We start from the raw sequence: 24,327 nt of genomic DNA on the forward strand, positions 1-24,327 counted from the left end.
GATGAAGTATTACCAAATATGTACTCCCGTACAGTAGGCTCCCTTTTCATTTTGGTGATGGTTTCTTTTGATGTAGTCCCATTTGTTTGTTTTCTCTTTAGTTTCCTTTGCCCTAGGAGATGTGTCAACAAACATATTGCTACCAGAGATGTCTGAGATTATGCTGCCTATATATTCTAGGATTTTTATGGTTTCAGTACATACATTTAAGTCTTTTATCCATTTTGAGTTTATACTTGTGTATGGTATAAGGTAGTGGTCTAGTTTGATTTTTTTTTTTTTTTTTGCATGTATCTGTCCAATTTTCTCAACACCATTTATTGAAAAGACTGTCTTTATTCATTGTATGCTCTTGCCTCCTTTGTCAAATAGTAATTGAGCATAATGGCTTGGATTAATTTCTGGGTTCTCTGTTCTGTTCCATTGGTCAATGTGCCTGTTCTTGTGTCAGTGCCAGGCTGTTTTAAAGTGGCTTTGTAGTTTAGCTTGATATCCGGTATTGTGATTCCTCCAGCTTTATTCTTCTTTCTCAAGACATATCTCTGAGGGTATTTGGGGTCTTATTTGGTTCCAAATACATTTTTGGAATATTTGTTCTAGTTCTGTGAAGTATGCTGTTGGTATTTTTGTACGGATTGCATTGAATCTATAGATTGTTTTAGGTAATATGGACATTTTAATGTTGATTCTACCAATCTATGGACATGGTATATTTTTCCGCTTGTTTATATCTTTCTCTATGTCTTTTTTAAATGTCCTGTAGTTTTTTGAGTACAGGACTTTTATATCCTTTGTTAAGTTTATTGCTAAGTATCTTAAATTTTTTTATTGTTGCAATGGTAAATGGGATTTTTTTTTTTTTTTTTTTTTTTTTTTTTTTTTTAGTTTCTCTGAGAATTCGTTATTGGTGTATAAAACTGCCATCAATTTCTGGGAGTTAATTTTATATCCTGCTACATTGCCAAATTCATTTATTAAATCTAGCATTTTTTTTTTTTTTTGGTGGAGTCTAGGGTTTTCTATGTACAATATCATGTCACCTGTGAATAATGACAGTTTTACTTCCTCCTTTCCAATTTGGATGCCTTTTATCTCTTCTTGTGTGATAGCTATGTCTAAGACTTCCAGTACTGTGTTGAATAAGAGAGGTGAATGCAGACATCCTTGTTTTTGCCCATGATGTTGGCTATAGGTTTGTCACATATGGCCTTTATTATATTGAGGTATGATCCCTGTATTCTCACATCGCTCAGAGGTTTTTATTAAAAATGGGTGTTGGATTTTTTTGAATGTTTTTTCTGCGTCTATTGATATGATCATGTGATTTTTGTCTTTCAGTTTGTTTATGTGACGTGTCACGTTTATTGATTTGCAAATATGGTGCCAATCTTGCATCCCTGGAATAAATCCCACTTGGTCATGGTGTATGATCTTTTTAATATATTGCTGGATCCAATATGCTAATATGTTGTTTAGGATTTTAGCATCCATCAGGGATATTAGCCTGTAATTCTCTCTCTTTGTAGTGTCTTTATCTGGTTTAGGAATTAGAATAATGCTGGCCTCATAAAAAGAGCTTGTAAGTGTTCCTTCCTTGGAGTTTTTGGAATAGTTTGAGGAGGATAGATGTTAGTTCTTCTTTGAATGTTTGGTAAAACTCCCCTGTGAAGCCATCTGGAACAAGGCTTTTGTGTTGGGAGATTTTTTATTATAGCTTCAATTTCATCAGTTGTTATTGGCCTATTCAGGTTTTCTTATTCAGTTTTGGAAGATCGTATTTTTGTAGGAATTTGTTCATTTCATCCATATTTGCCAGCTTGTTGGCATATAGTTGTTCGTAGTATTTTCTTGCAATCCTTTGTATTTCTGTGGTGTCAGTGGTTACCTCATCTCTTTCATTTCTGATTTTATTTATTTGAGTCCTCTCTCTTTGTTACTTGATTAGTATTTCTACCCCAGCTTTTGTTAGTTAGTTAGTTAGTTAATTAGTTAGTTTCCATGGAATATTTTTTTATACTCTTCACTTTCAGTCTGTGTGAATCTATTGTACTGAGGTGGGTCTCTTATAGATAGCATATAATTGGGTCATGTTTTCTTATCCATTCAGCTACCCTGTGTCTTTTTATTGGAGCATTTAATCCATTTACGTTTAAGGTTATTATTGATAGGTACTCATTTACTGCCATTTTTTTCTTTATACCAATGTCCTGTCTCAATTATTTTCTTCTTAAAGCACTCCCTTTTGCATTTCTTGCAATGCTGGTTTGGTGGTAATTAACTCTTTAACCTTTTTTTTTTTTTTATTGGAAGCTTTTTATTTCACCTTCAATTTGAAATGATAGCCTTGCTGGGTGGAGTAGCCTTGGTTTCACGTCCTTGCTTTTCATTATTTTGTCAATCCCCTCTGGCTTGAAGTCTTTCTGTTGAAAATCAGTTAATACACTGATGGGAACTCCTTTGTAGGTAATAACTGTTTCTCTCTTGATGCCTTTAAGATCATCTCTTTGTCTTTAACCTTTGTCATTATAATAATGATGTGTCTTATTGTGGGTTTCTTTGGGTTCATCTTGATTGGAACTCTGTGCTTCCTGCACTTGTGGGTCTTTTTCCTTCACCAGGGTAGGGAAGTTTGTATATTTGTTTGTCTGTTGCTATGTTTTGTGCATGGTATCTTCCTTTTGTACCTGATTTCCTTTGATTATGTACCATTCATTATATTTGAAAAAAATATATGTATGGTTGGTTTGAAGTCTAGATGATAGCCTTTTCAGCAGTGACTTTAAATTTTTCCCTGTTAGACATAAGGAGGTTACCAGTCTGGAGTCACTATAATCCACATTTAAGGCTATTGTTTCCTGGGCTGCCTCAGTGATGTAAAACTGGGCTGCAGGTCCAACTGAGGTTTGTGTAACCATTTGTGGTACCTGCTTAAAATTGTTGATGATTGAGGGGGTAGCTAATTAACAGTTTATTTTTTACTGCAGGTGCTTTTGTAACAAAAGCAACCGAGTGACTGAAGTGCCTTTTTGGGCTCTTATTTAGGTTTCTGCCTCACTATCTTGTTAACTTTTTATATTTTTAAAATTTCATCTATACTTAAAAATTATTCATTACATGGTTCCAACTTACTTACCTAGCCTGCCATTAACAGAAGCAGAAATATTTTCCTTTAATTTGCTTTTGAATTTTCCTTGATGTTTGTTTGCTTTTTGTAGGTTCTACATGAAACATTTCCTCAACACACATTCCTCATGAATGGTCTCATTCAAGGTGTAAAGGTAAGAATAATTGTGAATGAAGCCAGGAATTCTTAGTAGTTTAACTCTGGAAGTTTAGATGGGATTTAGGAAAACAGTTATTATTTGTTTTGTAGACCTAAATTTAAATTTTTAGCTGGATTATCAAAGTCAAAATAAAATACAATCCAAATCAGTAAGGCATAAAATGATTTACTGGTAAATGAAAGACTGTTTTTATTAACATGTACATTGCAGTTTATAGAGGGTTCAATTTTGTGAACTTTTGATTTCTCTACCTATCAGCAGAATATAATGGGCAAGTACTGTCTTCTTTTGAGAAATACTTTTAGATTGAGGAAAAAGAATCAAGATTTAGTTGGGTATATAGATTTTTGGCAAGGCTGGTAGTTGACAGTATTGCAGATGTCCCCCATATCCCCCCCTTAACCCTTCTCCACCTGAGGCCTTCCGCTCCCTATTGTCTGTGTCCATGGGTTATGCATATATACATATATATTCTTTGGTTAATCTCTAACCATCGCCTCCAACCCCCTTCCCTCTGAGATCTGTCAGTCTGGTCCATGCTTCCATGCCTCTGGACCTATTTTGTTTTGACAAATTATTTTGTTCATTAGATTTCACAAATGAGATTATGTGATATTTGTCTTTCTCTAAGTGGCTTATTTTGCTCAGCATAATAATCTACAGGTCCTAGCCACACTTTTTGAGTTCTCAACCTCTTAACATAATTAGCCTTTATTGTTTGAATTTTAATGTGCTTTTATAACAGCTTATAAATATTTTCCATTTAAATAAAATGATAAAGATATGTTATACTCCAGTTAGACTTCATAGTAAAGTATATGAATATAGTGTCAAATTTGCCCATCCCAGCTTAGATCATATAAATCTGTGCATAATTTTACTTTGTATTGAACCGCACACTTAAAGTTATACCCTAATAATTTGCTGAATTCGTGCACTCGGGGGGAGGATCCCTCAGCCCAGCCTGCGCCCTCTCGCAGTTTGGGACCCTGAGGGATCCTTAGCGCTGCCTCAGAGGCAGGAGAGGCTCCCGCCACAGCTGCGCTTGCAGCCATGAACTGGGCTTTTGGCACTGACCACCAGGGGACAGCTCCTGCATTGAGCGTCTGCCCCCTGGTAGTCAGTGTGTGTCATAGCAAACAGTCGTTCCGCAGTTCAGTCAATTTGCATAGGGTTTTATTATATAGGACTAGAGGCCCAGCGCACGAAATTTGTGCACGGGGGGCGGGGTGTGTGTCCCTCAGCCCGGCCTGCACCCTCTCCAATCTGGGATCCCTCGCACAATCCAGGACTGCTGGCTCCTAACCACTTGCCTGCCTGATTGCCCCTAACTGCTTCCGCCTGCCAGCTTGATCGCCCCCTAGTCGCTCCCCTGCTGGCCTGATTGACGCCTAACTGCTCCCCTGCAGGCCCGGTCACCCCCAAATGCCCTCCCCTGCCGGCCTGGTCACCCCCAACTGCCCTCCCCTGCCAGCCTGGTCGCCCACAACTGCCCTCTCCTGCCAGACTGGTCACACACAACTGCCTTCCCTGCCAGCCTGGTCGCGCACAACAGCCCTCTCCTGCCGACCATCTTGTGACGATGTGAAGGCGCCATGCGAGGGCTACCTAGGCTTTTATTAGTATAGATAAGTTGCAAGACTGCTATTCTCTGGAGCATTATCTCAATCTATCCAGATTTTACTTCCTGGCACTTGTCAACAGCTTGGATCAAATGAACTCACAAAAATTCTTCAGAGGTTTGAATGTTTCTTTTTTTTTTTTTTTTTTTAAATCTTTATTGTTCAGGTTATTACAGTTGTTCCTCTTTTTTCCCCCCCATAGCTCCCCTCCACCCGGTTCCCACCCCACTCTCTTCCCTTACACCCCCCAACTGTCCTCATCCATAGGTGTACGATTTTTGTCCAGTCTCTTCCCGCATCCCCCACACCCCTTTCCCCCCGAGGATTGTCAGTCCACTACCTTTCTATGCCCCTGATTCTATTATATTCACCAGTTTATTCTGTTCATCAGATTTTTCATTCACTTGATTTTTAGATTCACTTGTTGATAGATATGTATTTGTTGTTCATAATTTTTATCTTTACCTTTTTCTTCTTCTTCCTCTTCTTAAAGAATACCTTTCAGCATTTCATATAATACTGGTTTGGTGGTGATAAACCCCTTTAGCTTTTTCTTATCTGTGAAGCTCTTTATCTGACCTTCAATTCTGAATGATAGCTTTGCTGGGTAGAGTAATCTTGGTTGTAGGTTCTTGCTATTCATCACTTTGAATAGTTCTTGCCACTCCCTTCTGGCCTGCATGGTTTCTGTTGAGAAATCAGCTGAAAATCATATGGGTGCTCCCTTGTAGGTAACTAACTGTTTTTCTCTTGCTGCTTTTAATATTCTCTCTTTGTCTTTTGCTCTTCGCATTTTAGTTATGATGTATCTTGGTGTTGTCCTCTTTGGATTCCTTTTGTTTGGGGTTCTGTGCGCTTCCTGGACTTGTAAGTCTATTTCTTTCACCAGGTAGGGGAAGTTTTTTGTCATTATTTCTTCAAATAGATTTTCAATATCTTGCTCTCTCTCAATATCCATAATTCGGATGTTGGTACGGTTGAAGTTGTCCCAGAGTCTCCTGACACTGTCTTCATATTTTTGGATTCTTTTTTCTTTTTGCTTTTCCAGTTGGGTGTTTTTTGCTTCTTCGTATTTCAAATCTTTGACTTGATTCTTGCGATCCTCTAGTCTGCTGTTGGATCTCTGTATATAATTCTTTATTTCAGTCAGTGTATGCTTAATTTCTAGTTGGTCCTTTTTCATATCCTCGAGGGTCTCACTAAATTTATTGGCGGTTTCTAGAAAATTCTTGAAAAATGTTATAACCGTGGTTTTGAACTCTATATCCAGTAGTTTGCTTTCCTCCATTTCTTTCATTTGTGACCCATTTCTTTGTCTTCTCATTTTGGCTGCTTCCCTGTGTTGATAGAGTGGCTTTGTGTGCTAGGTGTCCTATAGGGCCCAGTGGCTCAGCCTCCCCAGTTACCTGAGATGGACACTCTTGGTGCACCCCTTTGTGGGCTGTGTGCACAGTCTTGTTGTAGTTAAGCCTTGATTGTTGTTGGTATCACTGGGAGAAATTGACCTCCAGGCCAATTGGCTGTGAGGATCAGTTGTGTCTATGATGGGAGAACTTCTGTGCTGGAGACACCTTTATGGGGCAAGACTTGCTTCAGTGGGGCTTTGGTGCTCACTGAGTCTTCCCCCTGAGTGTGTCTCTTATGGATCTGAGGAGTTGTAATCTGGATGGTCCTACTCTGAACCCTGGGTACACTGGCTCTTGGATCTCCAAGGAGGTGCTAATTTAGCCTCTGCCTGAGGCCACCCAGCAGGAGCTATGGAGAGATCTGCAGATTCCTCTTCTTTGTTTGGGGGTTTGGAGGTGCCCAGATGAGGCCCAGCTGTGAAGCAATGCAAGCTGCTGTGGGGCCTTGGGCCTTCTTTTGGATGTTCTGGGTCTCTCTGACCCAACTGCAATTTGTTAGGTAATTTTAGATTGCAAAGTACCAAGCCATTCATATGCAAAAGCCTCTGTGCACAGCTTGGGTGGGGCAGGGTCTCAGGGAATTAACAGGGCAAAACAAACAGCTATGGCTGATCCTCAGCCCTGCCCTAAGACACTCCCGGGTCTCAGTGTCCCTTGGTAATCGCTGCACGCACCTCTTGAGAGAAAGCCGCCCTCGAGTTCCGCCCGATGCCAGACAGTCCAGTTTCTCCCCGTATGAGTCTGGGTCCCCAGAGTCTTGCCCGGAACTGGAGTTCAGAGCAGTCGGGAGCTTGTGTCTCCCTCCTGATTGAGAAAGACAACAGCATACTCAGTTGCCAGCCCTTTCCGTGCCCGCGCCTTCGTACCTCTGAACTTTACTTCTGCACCTCCTCTAAGTCTCAGTGTGCTTTTCTCTTTCCTTCTAGTTGTAGAATTTCCACTCAGCCAGCCTTCCTGTGGTTCTGGATGATGTCTGTTTTGTCTTTTAGTTGTAGTTTTGAAGTGGTTGTGTGAGGCTGCAATTTCAGGTGTTAACCTATGTCGCCATCTTGGTTTCTCTCTGTCCATTGATTTTTAGAGAGAATGGAAAGGAGAGCGAGACAGAGAGAGAAACATCGATGTGAGAGAGGCACATCAATTGGTTGCCTCCTGCATGCACCCTGAACAGGGCTGGGGATTGAGCCTGAAACCAAGGTATGTGTCCTTGACTGAAATCGAACCCGCAATCCTTCAGTCTGTGGGTCTGTGCTCTATTCACTGAGCCAAACCAGTTAGAGTGGATATTATATTCTTTATTTTTGGTTCTTTTTTTATGGTATCTATGTCTTTTTACATGCTATTGAAATTCTCAAGTTTTTTGAGCATCTTTATAACCATTGCTTTGAACACTCTGTTAGATAGCTTGCTTCCATTACATTTAGTTTTTTTTTCTGGAGATTTCTTGCTATTTCATTTGGGACATGTTTCTCATTCTCCCCATTTTGGCTGCCTCTCTGTTTTGCTGTTGCTGTGTATTAGGTAGATCTGCTAGCCTTAATAGTGTGGACTTACACAGTAGGCATACAGTGGTACCCGGTGACATAGTCTCACTGGTCACCTGCACATAGTGCACCAGGAATGTTTGTTGTGTAGGTTACATTTGCCCCCGGCTCGGCTCTCCAGATATGTCCCCATCCCTCCCACTAGTTCCCCCAAACATCCTCTACCTCACAGGTTGTCCTCCTGCCGGCCCTCAGCATTACCCAAGCAAGCTAATCACATCCTCCTGTGGAAACCAGGTTACTCCAGCCTCTGGTCACAAGCCTGCCCCCGCCCCCCATCCCAGCACCTGTGGTCTGAGATCATACTTTGTATGACTCCCATCTTTAAGAAATTGTCAAGGTGTGTTTTATGGCCTAAAAATGTGGCCTGTTTTGAGGAATGTTCTGTAAGCTTGAGGCATACACTTTGAAATAATTTAGGAATGTCAATTTGATGTTCAGTTCAACCATGTCCTTGCTGAGCTTCTGTCTCTCTGCTCACATTGCCCGTCTGTTCTCTCATGTGTCCACTGTCTACATTAGAGACCTTGGTAGATTAATCCTAGTTGTTTAAATTCCCAGTCTGGTAATTCCAACATTGCTACCCAGTCTATGTCTGATGATTGCTCTGATTTTTTTTGTCTTTCAGTACACTGTACATTTTTTTTTGTTAAAAGGTGGACATGATGAACTTACTGGGTAAAAGGAACTGAGGTAAACAGGCCTTCAATGTGACATTTTAGGTTTATTTAAATAGGAGCTAAGACTGTTTTACCATGCTGCCATCTTGGTTTCTCCAGTTTGAATGTTTCTTACATTGACATTTACTTGACACAGAGGGTAGGATTCCATATTCAGCTGGGACACATAAAAAATTTAAGTACTGCCCTAACTGGTTTGGCTCAGTGGATAGAGCATCGGTCTGCGGACTGAAGGGTCCCAGGTTCGATTCCGGTCAAGGGCATGTATCTTGGTTGCGGGCACATCCCCAGTAGGGAGTGTGCAGGAGGCAGCAATAAAATATATTAAAAAAAAAAAAAGTTTAGCCGAAACCGGTTTGGCTCAGTGGATAGAGCGTCGGCCTGCGGACTGAAAGGTCCCGGGTTCGATTCCGGTCAAGGGCATGTGCCTTGGTTGCGGGCACATCCTCAGTGGGAGGTGTGCAGGAGGCAGCTGATCGATGTTTCTCTCTCATCGATGTTTCTAGCTCTCTATCCCTCTCCCTTCCTCTCTGTGAAATATCAATAAAATATATTTTAAAAAAAAAAAGTTTACTCTGTACCTGCTAATCTTTCACACCAACTAGACAGTAATAAAGTTAACACTTTATTCGCCACACATTGACTTTCTCCTACTACAAATATAAGCTTTAATACAGTTTTTTTCTGGCTATATCCATTATAAAAACCTATCTTGGACAAATAACTTTTAAAAACACCTCCCTAATCACAATAATTCAACTGACTGACATAGAGGCCATCCTGAATAACACTAAAGTACTTCTAATAAAAAAAGAAATAGGCTATATTTAAAAATAATAAACAATAAAAACTTATTTCACTATCTAATTGTAAAAATAAAAAAGTCAATAATTATGCCACCAATCTACATAAAATACTAAATTCACCCAATCCTGGCCTATTATGTCTACCCCAACAGGTAACAATATCTATATCGTATCAAATAAAAGAGTAATATGCAAATTGACCATGCCTCCACTACACCCACAAGCCACGCCCACCAGCCAATCAGGAATGAGTATGCAAATTAACCCAACCAAGATGGCTGCGGCCATGGAGCGAGCAGGAGGCTTGGGTTTCCCTGGCAATGGAGGAAGCCAAGCTTCCTGCACACCCTGGCCGGCCCAGGCCGCTGCTCAAGGCTACAAAGTTCCAATTATAGAAGTTAAATAAACCCCAACAAAAGTGGCGGCAGCCACGGAGCTGGAGAGAGCAGGAGGCTTCAGTTGTCCCTGGCAATGGAGGAAGCCAAGCTTCTTAAGCCCTGGCCTGCCTTGGCCTCCGCTCAAGGCTACAAAGTTTCAATTATAGAAGATAAATAAATCCCAGATCCCAGGGCCTCCGCTTGAGTTGCTGGTGGGGGGGGTGTGTGGCCGCCCTGCAAACCACCACAGGCCCCCACCCATGCACCAGGCCTCTATCCTATCTAATAAAAGAGTAATATGCAAATTGACCATCACTCCAACACACAACGATGGCTGCCCCCATGTGGACACAATATGGCCGCCACAAGATGGCCAGCAGGGGAGGCCAGTTGGGAGGGACAAGGTCTTCAAGGGATGGCAGTTGTGGGCGATCAGGACAGCAAGGGAGGGCAGTTGGGAGGGACCACGCCTGCAAGGGAGGGCAGTTGGGGGCAATCAAGCCTGCAGGGGAAGGCAGTTAGGGGTGACCAGGCCGGCAGACGAGGGATGTTGGGGGCAACTGGGCCTGCAGGGAAGGGCAGTTGGGGGGGGACCAGGCCTGCAGGGGAGGGCAGTTAGGGGCAAACGGTCTGGCAGGGGAGCAGTTAGGCATCAATCAGGCTGGCAGGGGAGTGGTTAGGGGATGATCAGGCTGGCAGGTAGAAGCGGTTGGGGCAATCAGGAAGGCAGGCAGGCGAGCAGTTGGGAGCCAGCAGTCGTGGATTGTGAGAGGGATGTTCCGATTGCCCAGTTAGGCCCCATCCTACCGGCCTGGGTTCGGGCCTAAACAGGCAGTCGGACATCCCTCGAGGGGTCCCAGATTGGAGAGGGTGTAGGCTGAGCTGAGGGACACACATCCCTGTGCACGAATTTCATGTACTGGGCCTCTAGTATATGTATAATCTATACATATAAAAGGCTAATATGCAAAGATTCCCCTCGGGAGTTCAACCAGGAGTTTGACCGCTTTCTATGATGTGCGCTGACAACCAGGGGGCGGCACAGAATGAAGGAAGGCCCCAGCCTGTAGCCCCGATCAGCCCTGCTCGCTAGCCAGGCCTAGGGACCCTACCTGTGCACGAATTTTGTGCACTGGGCCTCTAATATCCTCTATAACAATAAAAGCATAATGTGCTAATTATACTGGATGGCCTTCCGGACGACCTTCTGGACGAAGCTGGGGCTGCCTGGGTCCTAGGTGCCTATTCGCGGCCGGAGGGAAGCCTGGGTCCCAGGTGCCGGAGGGAAGCTGGTACTGGCAGCCAGGGGAAGGAAAGCCTACTCTTGCACGAATTTCGTGATCGGCCCTCTAGTATATAATAAAAGGTAATATGCAAATCAACTAAAAGGCGAAACGACCGGACTCTATGACGCACACTGACCACCACGGGGCAGACATTCAACGTAGGAGCTGCCCCCTGGTGGTCAGTGCACTGCCACAGGGGGAGTGCCGCTCAGCCAGAAGCCAGGCTCATGGCTAGCGAGCACAGGGGTGCTGGTGAGAGCCTCTCTTGCCTCTGTGGCAGCGCTAAGGATGTCCGACTGACAGCTTAGGCCCCCAAGGGCTCCCGGACTGCAAGAGGGTGCAGGCCGGGCTGAGGAACACCCCCCAACTGCATTAATTTAATATACCAGGCCTCTAGTCTATACTAATAAAAGGGTAATATGCTAATTAGACCAGGAGACCTTCTGGATGTCCTTCTGGAGAAAGCCATGGTGGCAGGGCTGAGGCAGAGGTAGTTAGGGGCAATCAGGCTAGGAGGGGAGGGCAGTTGGGGGTGATCAGTCCAGCAGGGGCGGCAGTTGGGGGCAAGCAGGCCAGCAGTGGGGGGCAGTTGGGGGCAAGAAGGCTGGCAAGAGGCGCAGTTGGGGGCGAGAAGGCTGGGGGGGCAGTTGGGGGCGAGCAGGCCTGCAGGCAGAGTGGTTAGGTGCGATCAGGCAGGCAAGCATGTGAGCAGTTAGGAGCCAGTGGTCCCAGATTGCGAGAGGGATGTCTTCAGGGATTGGCCTAAACCAGCAATCGGACATCCCTTGAGGGGTCCCAGATTGGAGAGGGTGCAGGCCGGGCTGAGGGACACCCCCCCCCCCACCATGCACGAATTTCGTGCACCAGGCCACTAGTATATATATCCTATCTAATAAAAGAGTAATATGCAAATTGACCATCACTCCCACACACAAGATGGCTGTCTCTATGTGGTTAAAGATGGCTGCCCCCATGTGGACACAAGATGTCCACCACAAGATGTCCAGCAGAGGAGGGCAGTTGGGAGGGACCAGGCCTGCAAGGGAGGGCAGTTGGGGGCGATCAAGCCTGCAGGGGAGGGCAGTTAGGGGGGACCCAGGCCTGCAGGGGAGAGCAGTTGGGGATGACCAGACCTGCAGGGGAGGGTAGTTGGGGGCGATCAAGCCTGCAGGGGAGGGCAGTTAGGGGTGTCCAGGCTGGCAGAGGAGGGAAGTTGGGGGTGATTGGACCTGCAGGGAAGGGCAGTTGGGGGGGAACCCAGGCCCGCAGGGGAGGGCAGATAGGGGCAATGATGCTGGCAGGGGAGCAGTTAGGCATTAATCAGGCTGGCAGGGGAGTGGTTAGGGGGTGATCAGGCTGGCAGGCAGAAGCAGTTAAGGGCAGTCAGGAAGGCAGGCAGGCGAGCAATTGGGAGCCAGCAGTCCTGGATTGTGAGATGGATCCCAGATTGCAGATGGTGCAGGCTGAGCTGAGGGACACACACCCCCGTGCACGAATTTTGTGCACCAGGCCTCTAGTACCCATTTTTCTATATAAATTGTTTTCCAAGTCCAAACCATTGAAGATAATTACATAATAAATTGTAAAATATAAATCTTTGTAATTTTTATTGTTTTCTAAAAATGGCATTGTAAAGGTGTAACCAGTGAGTGAGAAGGTTTGAGCGTTTACAGGTCCTCCATGTATTTAGCCACATTATCTCCTCCAGCAGCGGTGCTGTTTCCCACCCCCACCACCACCCCAGCAGTGCGGAGCTCTCACAGTGTTACTTTTCAAATCATCACCAGGCTGGGAGCTTGAAAATGATGTCTAGTCTTTTCTTTATTACAAGTAAGGGGTTGTTTTTACATATATTTGCTGGCCACTTTTATGAAGTACCTTCAAGTTTTTTTGTTTATTTTCTAATAAATATTGTGTGATTCTTTATTTCCAAAGAATGTATTTTAGTAATCATTAAAAGATGAGGGGATTATCATAAAATAATTTAGTGCCTGTTTATCTTAACAATTATGAAGGAAAAAAAACAACTCAAACTTGATTCCACTTCTCAGGTTCCCAAAACCTTTCAACCACTTTTCTACAGCACTTTTTTATTTTTATGGAATTGAAATATGTGGCAACATTGGTATATGCATAGCCATAAGAACTTATATCAGTCAGGGTTATCCAAAGAAACAAAACCAAAAGTGTGTGTGGGGTGTGTGTGTGTGTGTGTGTGTGTAGACTTACTTTAAGGAATTGGCTCACGTGAGTGTGGGGCTGGTGAGTGTGAAATACGGAGGGGAGGCCTGTGGGCTGGCTGGAATTATGCTGCAGTCCTGAAGCAGAATTCTTTCCTTTCCTGGAAACCTCAGATTTTGCTGGTAAGGCCTTCATCAACTGATTGGATGAGGCTCCCCATATTGTTGAGGGTGATACACCTTAAAGCCAACTGTTGCAGATGTTAACCACATCTACAAAAAACCTTCACAGGGTTGGTGCCATGTTGGGGCTCAGCCCGTCTGGTTTTCCAGATGACTTAATAAATTCATAATTGTTTAAAAAAAGAAAAAAACCTTCACAGCAACACCCACACTAGTGTTTGATTAAATAGCAGGGTAGTGGAGCCTAGTCAAGCTGACACATAAAACTAACCATCACGGAAGCTTTGGCTGTGCTTTGTGCAAAAGAACTAGGACATAATTGAGATGCTGTGGTTTTGACCCCTGATTAACAGCAGCAGGTGGAGTGATTGTAATCATTTTCTTCATTAAGACCAGTTGGTCTGATTGCCCAATGTAGACATTGAAACTTCTGGAAGCTTCTTTCTAAGGCATGTTTTATATTTATCATAAAATTAGAGATCTTCATTGGTGTCCCAAACTTACTAAAACTGGCCAGATGTCCAGGACTGATTTATGCCTGGAGTGACCAATGTAAAGAGGGGCACCAGAGTAGGCAGTCTTCATCTTGTCTAGCGGTGGATCACAGCAAGGGCTTGGAAAGGGGGGTTCAAAGACCCAGTGAGCCTGCTCAGGTCTTGGCCACAGGGTTTCACATGCACATGTGCTTCTTCCAGTCTAGGTCTGACCATCAAGTCTGATCAAGAAGATGGCCACCTCGCTCTGCCATGATGCCCTTCCAGGGGCATCTAACAGAAAAGAGTTTCTGTAGACCTAGCTGTTGCTATTTACATGAATTAAATTAAGAAGTGTAGAGCATTGCAGCATAGCATAGGCACACACAGAAATTGTTGATGTTTAAAGATGCCTTTTAAAGCATCCTCATAGCTACTCTTTGGGATTAATAAGTACAAAAATGCTTTTCAGCCCTAGCTGGCTTGGCTCAGTGGATAGAGCAGTGGTTCTCAACCTTTTTTATCGTCATATAAATATCTGTGTTTATATTTACGTAATATTTATCGTAATATAAATATCTGTGTTTTCCGATGGTCTTAGGCGACCCTGCTAGCGTTTCCCAACCTGTGGGTTGCGACCCACAGGTTGAGAACCGCTGCTGTAGCGCCTAAGACCATCGGAAAACACAGATATTTACAATACGATTCATTAACAGTAGCAAAATTACAGTTATGAAGTAGCAACGAAAATAATTTTGTGGTTGGGGGTCACCACAACATGAGGAACTGTATTAAAGGGTCGCGGCATTAGAAAGGTTGAGAACCACTGGGATAGAGCGTCAGCCTATGGACTGAAGGGTCCCAGGTTTGATTCTGGCCAAGGGCACATGCCTGGGTTGCAGCTCGATCCCCAGTGGGGGGTGTGCAGGAGGCAGCCAATGATTCTCTCTCATCATTGATGTTTCTATCTCCTCTCTTCCTCTCTGAAATCAATAAAGAAATATATTTTTTTAAAAATGCTTTTCACAGCATTTTTTAAAAAATATATTTTTTAAAAAATAGACACACACAAACACACACACCCATAATAAATTGCTCTCTTAATTTGGACAGTAACTTGAATAAAGACTATCCTTTTTATTATCTGTGAATAAAATTGCTAAAACAACCTACTTCATAAGTTTTAATTTTTGTTCTCATTTGCAAAATGTGCTTAGCATCCTTAGGACTGATTGGATGCCCAATCAATCCAAGAACAAATGTCCTTCTCAGTCTACTCTGAGACAGGAGAAAATCTTTGATTTTTAGAAAATACAAGTTTTCCAAAGAGGCAAGTATATTATTAGATTGTGTTTTAGTATCTATATATATATATATAAAAGCCTAAGCAACCAATACGACCAACCGAAACAACTATGATGTGCACTGACCACCAGGTGGCAGACACTCAATGCAGGAGCTGCCCCCTGGTGGTCAGTGTGCTCCCACAGACAACCTCCCCTGGCCGGCCAACCTCCCGCGGCCCCTCCCCCTGGCTGGCAGGCCCTGATTGCCCAATCGGGGCCAGGCCCCAGGCTGGGATGGGGAACCGGGGGTGGGTGGCAGTGGACGTGGCCCCTTTCCCAGGGGGGTCGAGGGCTGGCTCCCTCCTGGGGTCCCACCCCCTTGTCGTTCCCCCCGGCTGGCAGGCCCCAGTCAGCCCAGCCCCGATCCGCCCTGATCGCCGGCCAGGGGAGGTTGTGGGAGCACACTGACCACCTATGCACAAAATTTCATGCACTGAGCCTCTAGTCTTACTATAAAAGTAGGTCCTATCAGCCCCACTGGTGTGCTCAGTGGTTGAGCATCAACCCATGAACCAGGAGGTCAGGGCTCAGTTCCCGGTCAGGGCACATGCCCAGGTTGCGGGCTCGGTCCCCAGTAGAGAGAGCAGAAGGCAGCCGATCGATGATTCTCTCATCACTGATGTTTCTATCGCTTTCTGTCTCCCTTCCTCTCTCTGAAAAGCAATAAGAACATTTTTTAAAAGTAGGTCCTCCCAGAGGATATTTTTAGTACCTATAATTGTCACTGAGAATTTGATTTAAATAGTATTACTTAATGAATGAATTAAATTACAATTTAAATCCCTAATCTAGAAGATGATCCTTTTTTTTTTTCTGTAAAAAGTATATTATTTTGAGTATAACCTTAACGTTTGGCCTTTTCGTATTTGTTTGCAAATGGCATACCTTCCATATTTTAATGCATTATATAAAATCTGAAATTGAAACTGTGTGAAACTTTTCCAGGTTTCTTTGTATTTAAGTAATTTTTGTTACTGTTTTTGTAGTGGTGATTATTTCTACAGCCTTGTCCTCTTAAATTTCTTCACAAATTTTTCTTGACCAGTTTCATATTATCCAGGTACTCAGGTATTTGATATTTTTAGAGAACTTTGAAGTAGTGTAAAGATTTTCTTTTCTACTAGTAAATTTCATTAAATTGATAGTCTCGGGTCCTGAATTTGAGCCCTGCTTCTGTAGTCTTTAGCTCTTAAAGAAAATCATTTAATACTTCATCTGTTACTCTCTTGATACACGAACATACTGAATGCCCTGAAAATACCCTGTGACTTCAGAATTACAAGGATTAATATTTACTTCAGAGAGGTCAAAAACCTTTTAAGCTTGCATGCTCTCCACTGAGTCTTTCTCTCACTTCTCAATTTCCCTGTCTCCTGCCTATGGGTTCTGGGTTTATTGGTGGATGGTAGGAATTGGAATCCTATTCCTTTTCTTCCTAGCTGTGAGACCTTGGAAACCACTGTGAATTGATTTTCTCTTAAAAGTTCTATTGATTTCAGCAAACCCCTTTGAAAGCCATTCTTTACCAGGCCCTATGATAGGCCAAAGTTGAAATGAAAAGAAACCATTCCTCTGACCTTAATTTCAATTTCTAAGCCAATAGAGAAGATAAGACAAATAAGAGCAATTTTAATAGAGGGTTGTGATTACAATAGAGCAGATATTACCGGTTACTTCTGCTTGAATAGCTCAGAGAATCGAGGAGGAGGTGAAGAATGACTAGTTTACCTGGCCCACATGTGGGAAGTGCATGCAGGCACAGCAGGGGCAGTGTGTGCAAAGGTACATTGGCACAAAAGAACACAGTATATTCTGAAAACTAAAAAAAGTACTACGTATAGCACAGCATATGATGTTTGTTAGATGCCAGATTTTTGGATGGTTTTATTTACATGCTATGCTGAGGCATTTTTAAAACATACTGTGAAAAACCAAATACACATAAATCAAAAATAGTATCATGAACACCCATGTACTCATCATCCATTTTCATTACTTACCAACATTTTCCCACTCTTGTCTCATCTATCCTAGTTCCCTCCTACCACCACCGCCAGTTTTTTTATCTTCAGTATTTAAAAGCAGAGTTCAGACACATTATTTATTTCAACCATAAATACATGCTGAAGAGTTAAACTCTGCAAATGGAGACTATAGCAAGTGTGGAAACCAGATAGTCAAGGCCAATGGGAGCACAGAGGCCTTGTTACCAATACACCAGAATGACTAAGGTTGCTCTGAGCATGAGCCTATCAGGGTGTCCAATGATTCTGAGCCTGGGAACCGTAATCAGGTCAAGATACCATGAGCGGATGCAGGGACACACGGTACACTGTTTCCTTCTGTAACCCAACTGATTGATGTCACTGTTGGCAACTAGCTTTCTTTGTCTCTGGAGTAATATACAGGCTACTGACCAGGAGTGTGTGAAGAAGTCTGCTAGAGAGAGCAGCTGGGCAGAGCAGAGGCTAGAGAGCTCAGAGAAGTGGAGGCTTAGGAGGTAGGATGTAGCTCCTATGTGTGCAGGAGAGACTAAGAGCTCACAGAGAGCTCAGCTATAGCTGCCATGTGGACCAGCCAGTGTGCTGGGCAGGGGAGACAGGAGAAGCTGCTGAGCCAGAGAGCTCAGGTACCGCGACGACGTGAGGTGTGAGTCTAGGGGGCAGCGTGCGGCTGCTCAGATACTAGCTGTGGGACAGAGATTAACGCTACTGTGTCAGAAGGATATCTATTCACCAGCCAGTGTCCTGCTGCCTGCCTGTATGGGCTTTGCTGTAATGAATTGTCCTTGTCTGATGGCTGTGTGACCACTGGCTTCTGCAGTAAGACTCATCCTAACACACCCACAACTTCTCATGGCTTCTGTCTGCCCCACCGCTGAGAACTGACCCGTGTCTGTGAGCAGAAGATAAAGGAGGAACTTGGACTAAGTTCGCAACAGTTAGTACAGTGGGCAGGGTTGGAAGGACCAGCCCTGATGTAGTCGGGAAGAATTTAGAAGAATACATGGACTCAGAGCTGAGCAGGGCTCTGGCTGGCTCTGACAGCAAGCTGCTCATCATTGCTCTTGGGGATATGTGAAAAACATACTGGAGGGAGGGAGGACCAGGGTCAGGGGCCGTTAGGAGATGGTTTTATTTTCATTCAGGTACCAGTGCTGCAGGGATGGATATAAGAGGTCATTTAGAGACAGTGGTCTAAACAGTAATCTTGGGGAGTGGAGAGATGAAGGAGAAAGCTTTGGAGGGCTTCTAGCCAAGATGGGAAGTGTGGTATGTGGTTAGGTTTACAGAGGTCCTGCCTTATCTGTTGAGGTTTCTTTCTTCAGTTTCAGTTACCCACGGTCAATTGCAGTCTGAAAATATTAGATGAAAAACTTCAGAAGTAAACAATTCATATGGCTTTTTAAATTTAAATTCTTTATTTTTGAAAGTATAAGTCTCCTCTCTCCCCCCCCCTCCCCCCATTGACCTCTCCCTGGCCACTCTCACCACCCAGCACATGCCCTCATCCCCCTACTGTCTGGTGTCCATTGGTTATGCTTATATGCCAATTCATAAGTTTTTGTTTTTTTTTAATATATTTTATTGATTTTTTACAGAGAGGAAGGGAGAGGGATAGAGAGTTAGAAACATTGATGAGAGAGAAACATCGATCAGCTGCCTCCTGCACACTCCCTACTGGGGGTGTGCCCACAACCAAGGTACATGCCCTTTACCGGAATCAAACCTGGGACCCTTGAGTCTGCGGGCCGACGCTCTATCCATTGAGCCAAACCGGTTAAGGCCCAGTTCATAAGTTTTAAGTTGCACACCATTCTGAGTACCATGATGAAATCTGCACAATCCCACCTGGCACCTGAATCGTCCCTTTGTCCAGAGCATCCACACTGTACATAGAGTGCAATAAGATATTTTGATAAAGAGATCACAGTCACATAAGTTTTATTATAGTAAATGTTATTATTTGTTGTTGGCAGTCTCTTACTGCGTCTAATTTATAAATTAAACTTTATCATGGATATATGCGTATAGGAAAAAACATACCATATACAGGATTTGGTATTATCTGTGGTTTCAGGCATCCCCTGGGGGGCTTAAAATGTATGCCCCTTGGATAAAGGGGGGACTGCTGTAAAGGGAGAGTGTGCATCTTAAATGTCCTAATAGAGAAGTCTATTTGGCTGTAAGCATGAGCTCAAAAGAGACAGATTGGAAATCGGTTTGTAATGTGCAGACAGAGCATGTGAAGTGAGCACTGTGCCACCAGCAGGGTCTGTGGATCAGACCTGTGGCCACCTCAGAGGACCCTGAGGTCAAAAAGGAAATTATTATGAAAGTGCCAGCTAACAGAGTGACTGGCAAATAATTAGTATGTGCCTTTGCTTATGTGTGGTGTTCTTGTTTCTTGCTTCTCCTTAGCCTCAACCCTGTTGTCAAGTTGCATTGTCTTCTTCCTAAATTCAACAGGAAGATAGGTCTTTAGCTTTTCTTATGGATATTTGGTATATGCATACTTGTTCTGTTTATCCCTATTAGCTTACAAGTGGTTTGAGAGTAGCAGGTGTGTATTTGTTTGGGTATCTTTATGGCACCAGTTAATTCACAGCTTTGTACATAATAGATATGCTGTGCATATTTATTAAAATGAATTTTTTAATGTTCATCTTAAGGGCCAACTGTGGGTATAAATATATTTCATATCACCTTTTCAACTTGTCCCAGAAAACAAGCTCTTACCCTCCCTCTCTTCCTTTTCTAACAGATTTAAAAATTTTGTTAGAATTTTTAAAAACGATCGGTTGTATTTAATATTTCAAGTTATTCTGTTTGGGGGCCAAAAAGTGAACTGCAGCATTTAGAAATTCATTTAGAAAATGAGAATTACAAGTGCTATAATTGGGGGATTGTATTGTAACTCTGACTTTGCTTCTGCTTTCTTCTCCAGGGCCTGCTCTCCTTTCTGAGTGCCCCGCTCATAGGCGCCCTGTCCGATGTGTGGGGGAGGAAGCCCTTTCTCCTGGGCACTGTCTTCTTTACCTGCTTCCCAATACCCCTGCTGACGATCAGCCCGTGGTGAGTGCTCAGCCTTTTGTCATCCTGACTGTCTTGGGTCACGTATGAATAATACATCTGTGAGCCCTTCTTAACAGTTTCAAAGCAGTTGTATCTGGTTTTTATTTGATCTCTTTGCTAATACTGAAAGCCAATTTGGGCAGTTGCTATCTTGCCCATATTATAATGGGGAAATGAAGAAATTACATAATTAAGTCTGAGGTAAAGAAAGAGAAGTAAAAAGCTGTAGTTGCCATGAGGTCAGTTACAGGATTTGGGTCTTGGGGGAAAGGGGGTCTGGGGCCACTTGCTCCTGTGGCTCACTTTCCTTTGAGAATGTAATTATTTGGTCAGCTCATTGGTCTAGGGCAGTGGTCAGCAAACTCATTAGTCAATAGAGCCAAATATCAACAGTAGAACGATTGAAATTTCTTTTGAGAGCCAAATTTTTTAAACTTCTTCTAATGCCACTTCTTCAAAATAGACTCGCCCAGGCCGTGGTATTTTGTGGAAGAGCCACACTCAAGGGGCCAAAGAGCCGCATGTGGCTCGCGAGCCGCAGTTTGCCGACCACTGGTCTAGGGCACTGATCTGAACATAATTTATGTCAATAGTCAGGGGTCACTTTTGTGTATAATGCAGTCAAACCAGTAGCCTATTCTAAATCATAATATGAATTTAAAAATTTTTTTATTTGTTGATTTTGAGAGAGAAAGAAAAACATGGATTTGTTGTTCCACTTATTCATTCCTTCTTTGTTTGATTCTTGTATGTGCCCTGAGTGGGGATCAAGCCCACAACCTTGTCATATCGGGACAATGCTCAAACCAACTGAGCTACCCAGCCAGGGCCATAATATGAATTTTAATTAGATCTCATTTTTTCGTGATAAACAGGGAGAGAATATTTAGCACATAAACAAGTCTATTTAGTTACCAAAGATGGGTTGGAATTTGCACCTGAACTTGTAACATGATTGTTTTCCTGGAGTCCAAAGGATGGTAATTTGGCCAGAATTCCTGTTGCTGACCTCAGCAATGTGAAGGACATACCTTATGATGGAAGATTTTTGTTTTTAATTCAATTAGTAAATTTTCTTTTCTTTTTTTTCTTGTGTGAAAATATCATTTTATTATTTGGTAGGGATTTTATGTCAACACTAGAGGCCCAATGCACAAAAATTTGTGCAAGAGTAGGCCTTCCTTTCCCTGGCTGCCAGCACTGGCTTCCCTCCAGCACCTGGAACCTGGGCTGGCTTCCCTCCAGACCCTGCTTCATCAGGAAGGACGTCTGATCTCATTAGCATATTATCCTTTTATTATTATAGATTAGTGGCCTGGTGCACAAAATTCGTGCACGGGGGGTGGGGGGGTATCCCTCAGCCTGGCCTGCACCCTCTGCAATCTGGGACCCCTCAGGGGATGTCCGACTGCCAGTTTAGGCTCAATCCCCAGGGATCAGGCCTAAACCAGCAGTAGAACATCCTACTCGCAATCTGGGACCACTGGCTCCTAACGACTCACCTGCCTGATCACCCCTAACCACTCTGCCTGCCAGCCTGCTCACCCCCAACTACCCCCCCGCCGGCCTTCTCGCCCCCAACTGCCTCCCCTTGCCGGCCTGCTCACCCCCAGCTGCGCCCCCCCCAACCCCATCGTCCTGCTCACCCCCAACTGTCCCCCCTGCCAGCCTGCTCGCCCCCAACTGCCCCCTCTGCCGGCCTACTCGCTCCCAGCTGCCTCCCCCACCACTGGCCTGATCACCCCCAACTGCTTTCCCCTCCTGGCCTGATTGCCCCTAACTGGCTCTGCCTCGGCCCCGCCACCATGGCTTTGTCCAGAAGGACATCCAGAAGGTCTCCCAGAAGGTTTCCCGGTCTAGTTAGCATCTTACCCCTTTATTAGTATAGATGGTTATCATGTTCTAAATTTGTAACCATACTGAAGCATTTTATTTCCTACCAGATGAAGAATTTAAAGAAACTACTTCTTGGTATTAAGCATTTCCTTCCAAGAATGTTCTGCTTTTCCAATGAATTAGAGCTTTTTTAATGTTCTCTGGATACCTTAAAAATGTTTTATAGATCTTTAAATGATTTTACCTCTTCCAGTTTTCTTGATACTGTTTTAGCTACTTGTATGAATAATGATAAATAAAAGTGATGATTATAGACTTACCTTCCTCATAAAGAAAACATTGTAATGTTTTATCATGAAGTGTTAAGCTAGCTTTTATAAGTTAGCTTTTAGATTGAAAAATACTCATTTCTATTTTATGCAGAGATTTTCTTTTTTAAAATCAAGATTGGATGCCAAATTTTATTAGATGCCTTTTTTGCATCAGTGGAGATCATTTCATTTTTCTCCTGGGATCTGTTACCAAAATATATATTAATATATTTTCTAATATTGAAACATTATTATATCTGGAATAAACCCTATGTTTTGTCCTGTTTGCTAGTATTTTAACTAGTTTTTTTAAAGCATCTATGCATGTGATAAAAATGTTTGGTCTTAATTACATTAATATTTTTGTTACTCTTTCTGCTTTTGTGTAGCTCTCGTAAAGTCATTTGCTAAATATGTCTTTTTCTTAACTAAAGCTAGGGAATTTAGAAAGTTTTTGTTTCTCATTTTAGCTTCCTTTAAAACTATAACTTTACTTAGTTTTTTAAAAATTTATTTTTATTCATTTCAGAGAGGAAGGGAGAGGGAGAAAGAGATAGAAACATAAATGATGAGAGTCATTGATCAGCTGCCTTCTGCATGCCTCAAACTAGGGATTGAGCCTGCAACCCGGGCAAGTGCCCTATCTGGAATCAAACCCTTACTTCCTGGTTCATGGGTGGATGCTCAACCACTGAGCCACACCAGCCAGGCTAACTTTATTTTACTGACATCCTTTGAGCAGTGACAGAATTAGTACGTTTCTACTTCTTTCCCTCCATGCGATTATAATTTTGTTAGTTGTCCTTTATATCTTATATATGCATATAAATAAAATTTATTTTTTTGTTTATAATCTACATGATATCTTTGATTGTAGTTATAAAAATGTACATACACTACCTCTCTCCTGGGTAACTGAAATAATCTTTTTATAGGTGGTATTTTGCAATGATTTCTGTGTCTGGAGTCTTCTCGGTCACATTCTCTGTGATATTTGCCTATGTAGCTGATGTCACTCAGGAGCATGAGCGAAGTACTGCTTATGGATGGGTAAGATAATAGATTTTTTTTTTTTTAACCAGAGAAATAATTAACATTCTATTGAAAGGTCACTGAAAAGTGAGATTTAAAATATGTAGTAAATATTGACATATAAAAGAAAATTTAAAGAATTGAAATTTAAAAAGAGACTTAAAAGTTAAAAATAGCCTGACCAGTGTGGCTCAGTGGTTGAGCATTGACCCATGAACCAGCAGGTCACGGTTCGATTCCCGGTCAGGGCACATGCCTGAGTTGTGGGCTGGATCCCATTTGGGGGTGTGCAGGAGACCTTCGATCAATGATGTTTCTCTTTCATCACTGATGTTTCTATCTCTCTCTCCCTCTCCCTTCATTTTTTAAAAATGTTAAAAATAGCCCTGGCTGGTTTGGCTTAGTGGACAGAGTGTCGGCCTGCGGACTGAAAGGTCCCAGGTTCGATTCTGGTCAAGGGCATGTACCTTGGTTGCGGGCACATCCCCAGTGGGAGGTGTGCAGGAGGCAGCTGATCGATGTTTCTCTCTCATCGATGTTTCTAACTCTCTATCCATCTCCCCCTCTCTAAAAAATCAATAAAATATATATTTTTAGCCGAAACCGGTTTGGCTCAGTGGATAGAGCGTCGGCCTGCGGACTGAAGGGTCCCGGGTTCGATTCCGGTCAAGGGCACGTACCTTGGTTGCGGGCACATCCCCAGTAGGGGGTGTGCAGGAGGCAGCTGATCGATGTTTCTCTCTCATCGATGTTTCTAGCTCTCTATCCCTCTTCCTTCCTCTCTGTAAAATATCAATAAAATATATAAAATATATATATATATATTTTTAAAAATAAAATAAAAATGTTAAAAGTAGCAAGATAGAACTTACTATTAATCTATTCTCTG

The 24,327-nt window shown here is 43.0% G+C and overlaps 1 protein-coding gene across 1 annotated transcript in view; it reads left to right on the plus strand.

Moving 5' to 3' along the window:
• Window positions 1-24,327, plus strand: part of MFSD14B (major facilitator superfamily domain containing 14B) — an 82,743-nt gene that overhangs the window by 19,364 nt on the left and 39,052 nt on the right. Inside the window, exons 3-5 of the mRNA XM_080669891.1 lie at window positions 3,216-3,278; window positions 20,132-20,259; window positions 23,342-23,456. Of these exons, the coding sequence (XP_080526017.1) occupies window positions 3,216-3,278; window positions 20,132-20,259; window positions 23,342-23,456 (306 nt within the window). The remainder of the gene's footprint in view (window positions 1-3,215; window positions 3,279-20,131; window positions 20,260-23,341; window positions 23,457-24,327) is intronic.

The sequence above is a fragment of the Plecotus auritus genome (genome assembly GCF_963455305.1).
Source record: "Plecotus auritus genome assembly, chromosome: 5".
NCBI classification, from domain to species: Eukaryota; Metazoa; Chordata; class Mammalia; order Chiroptera; family Vespertilionidae; genus Plecotus; species Plecotus auritus.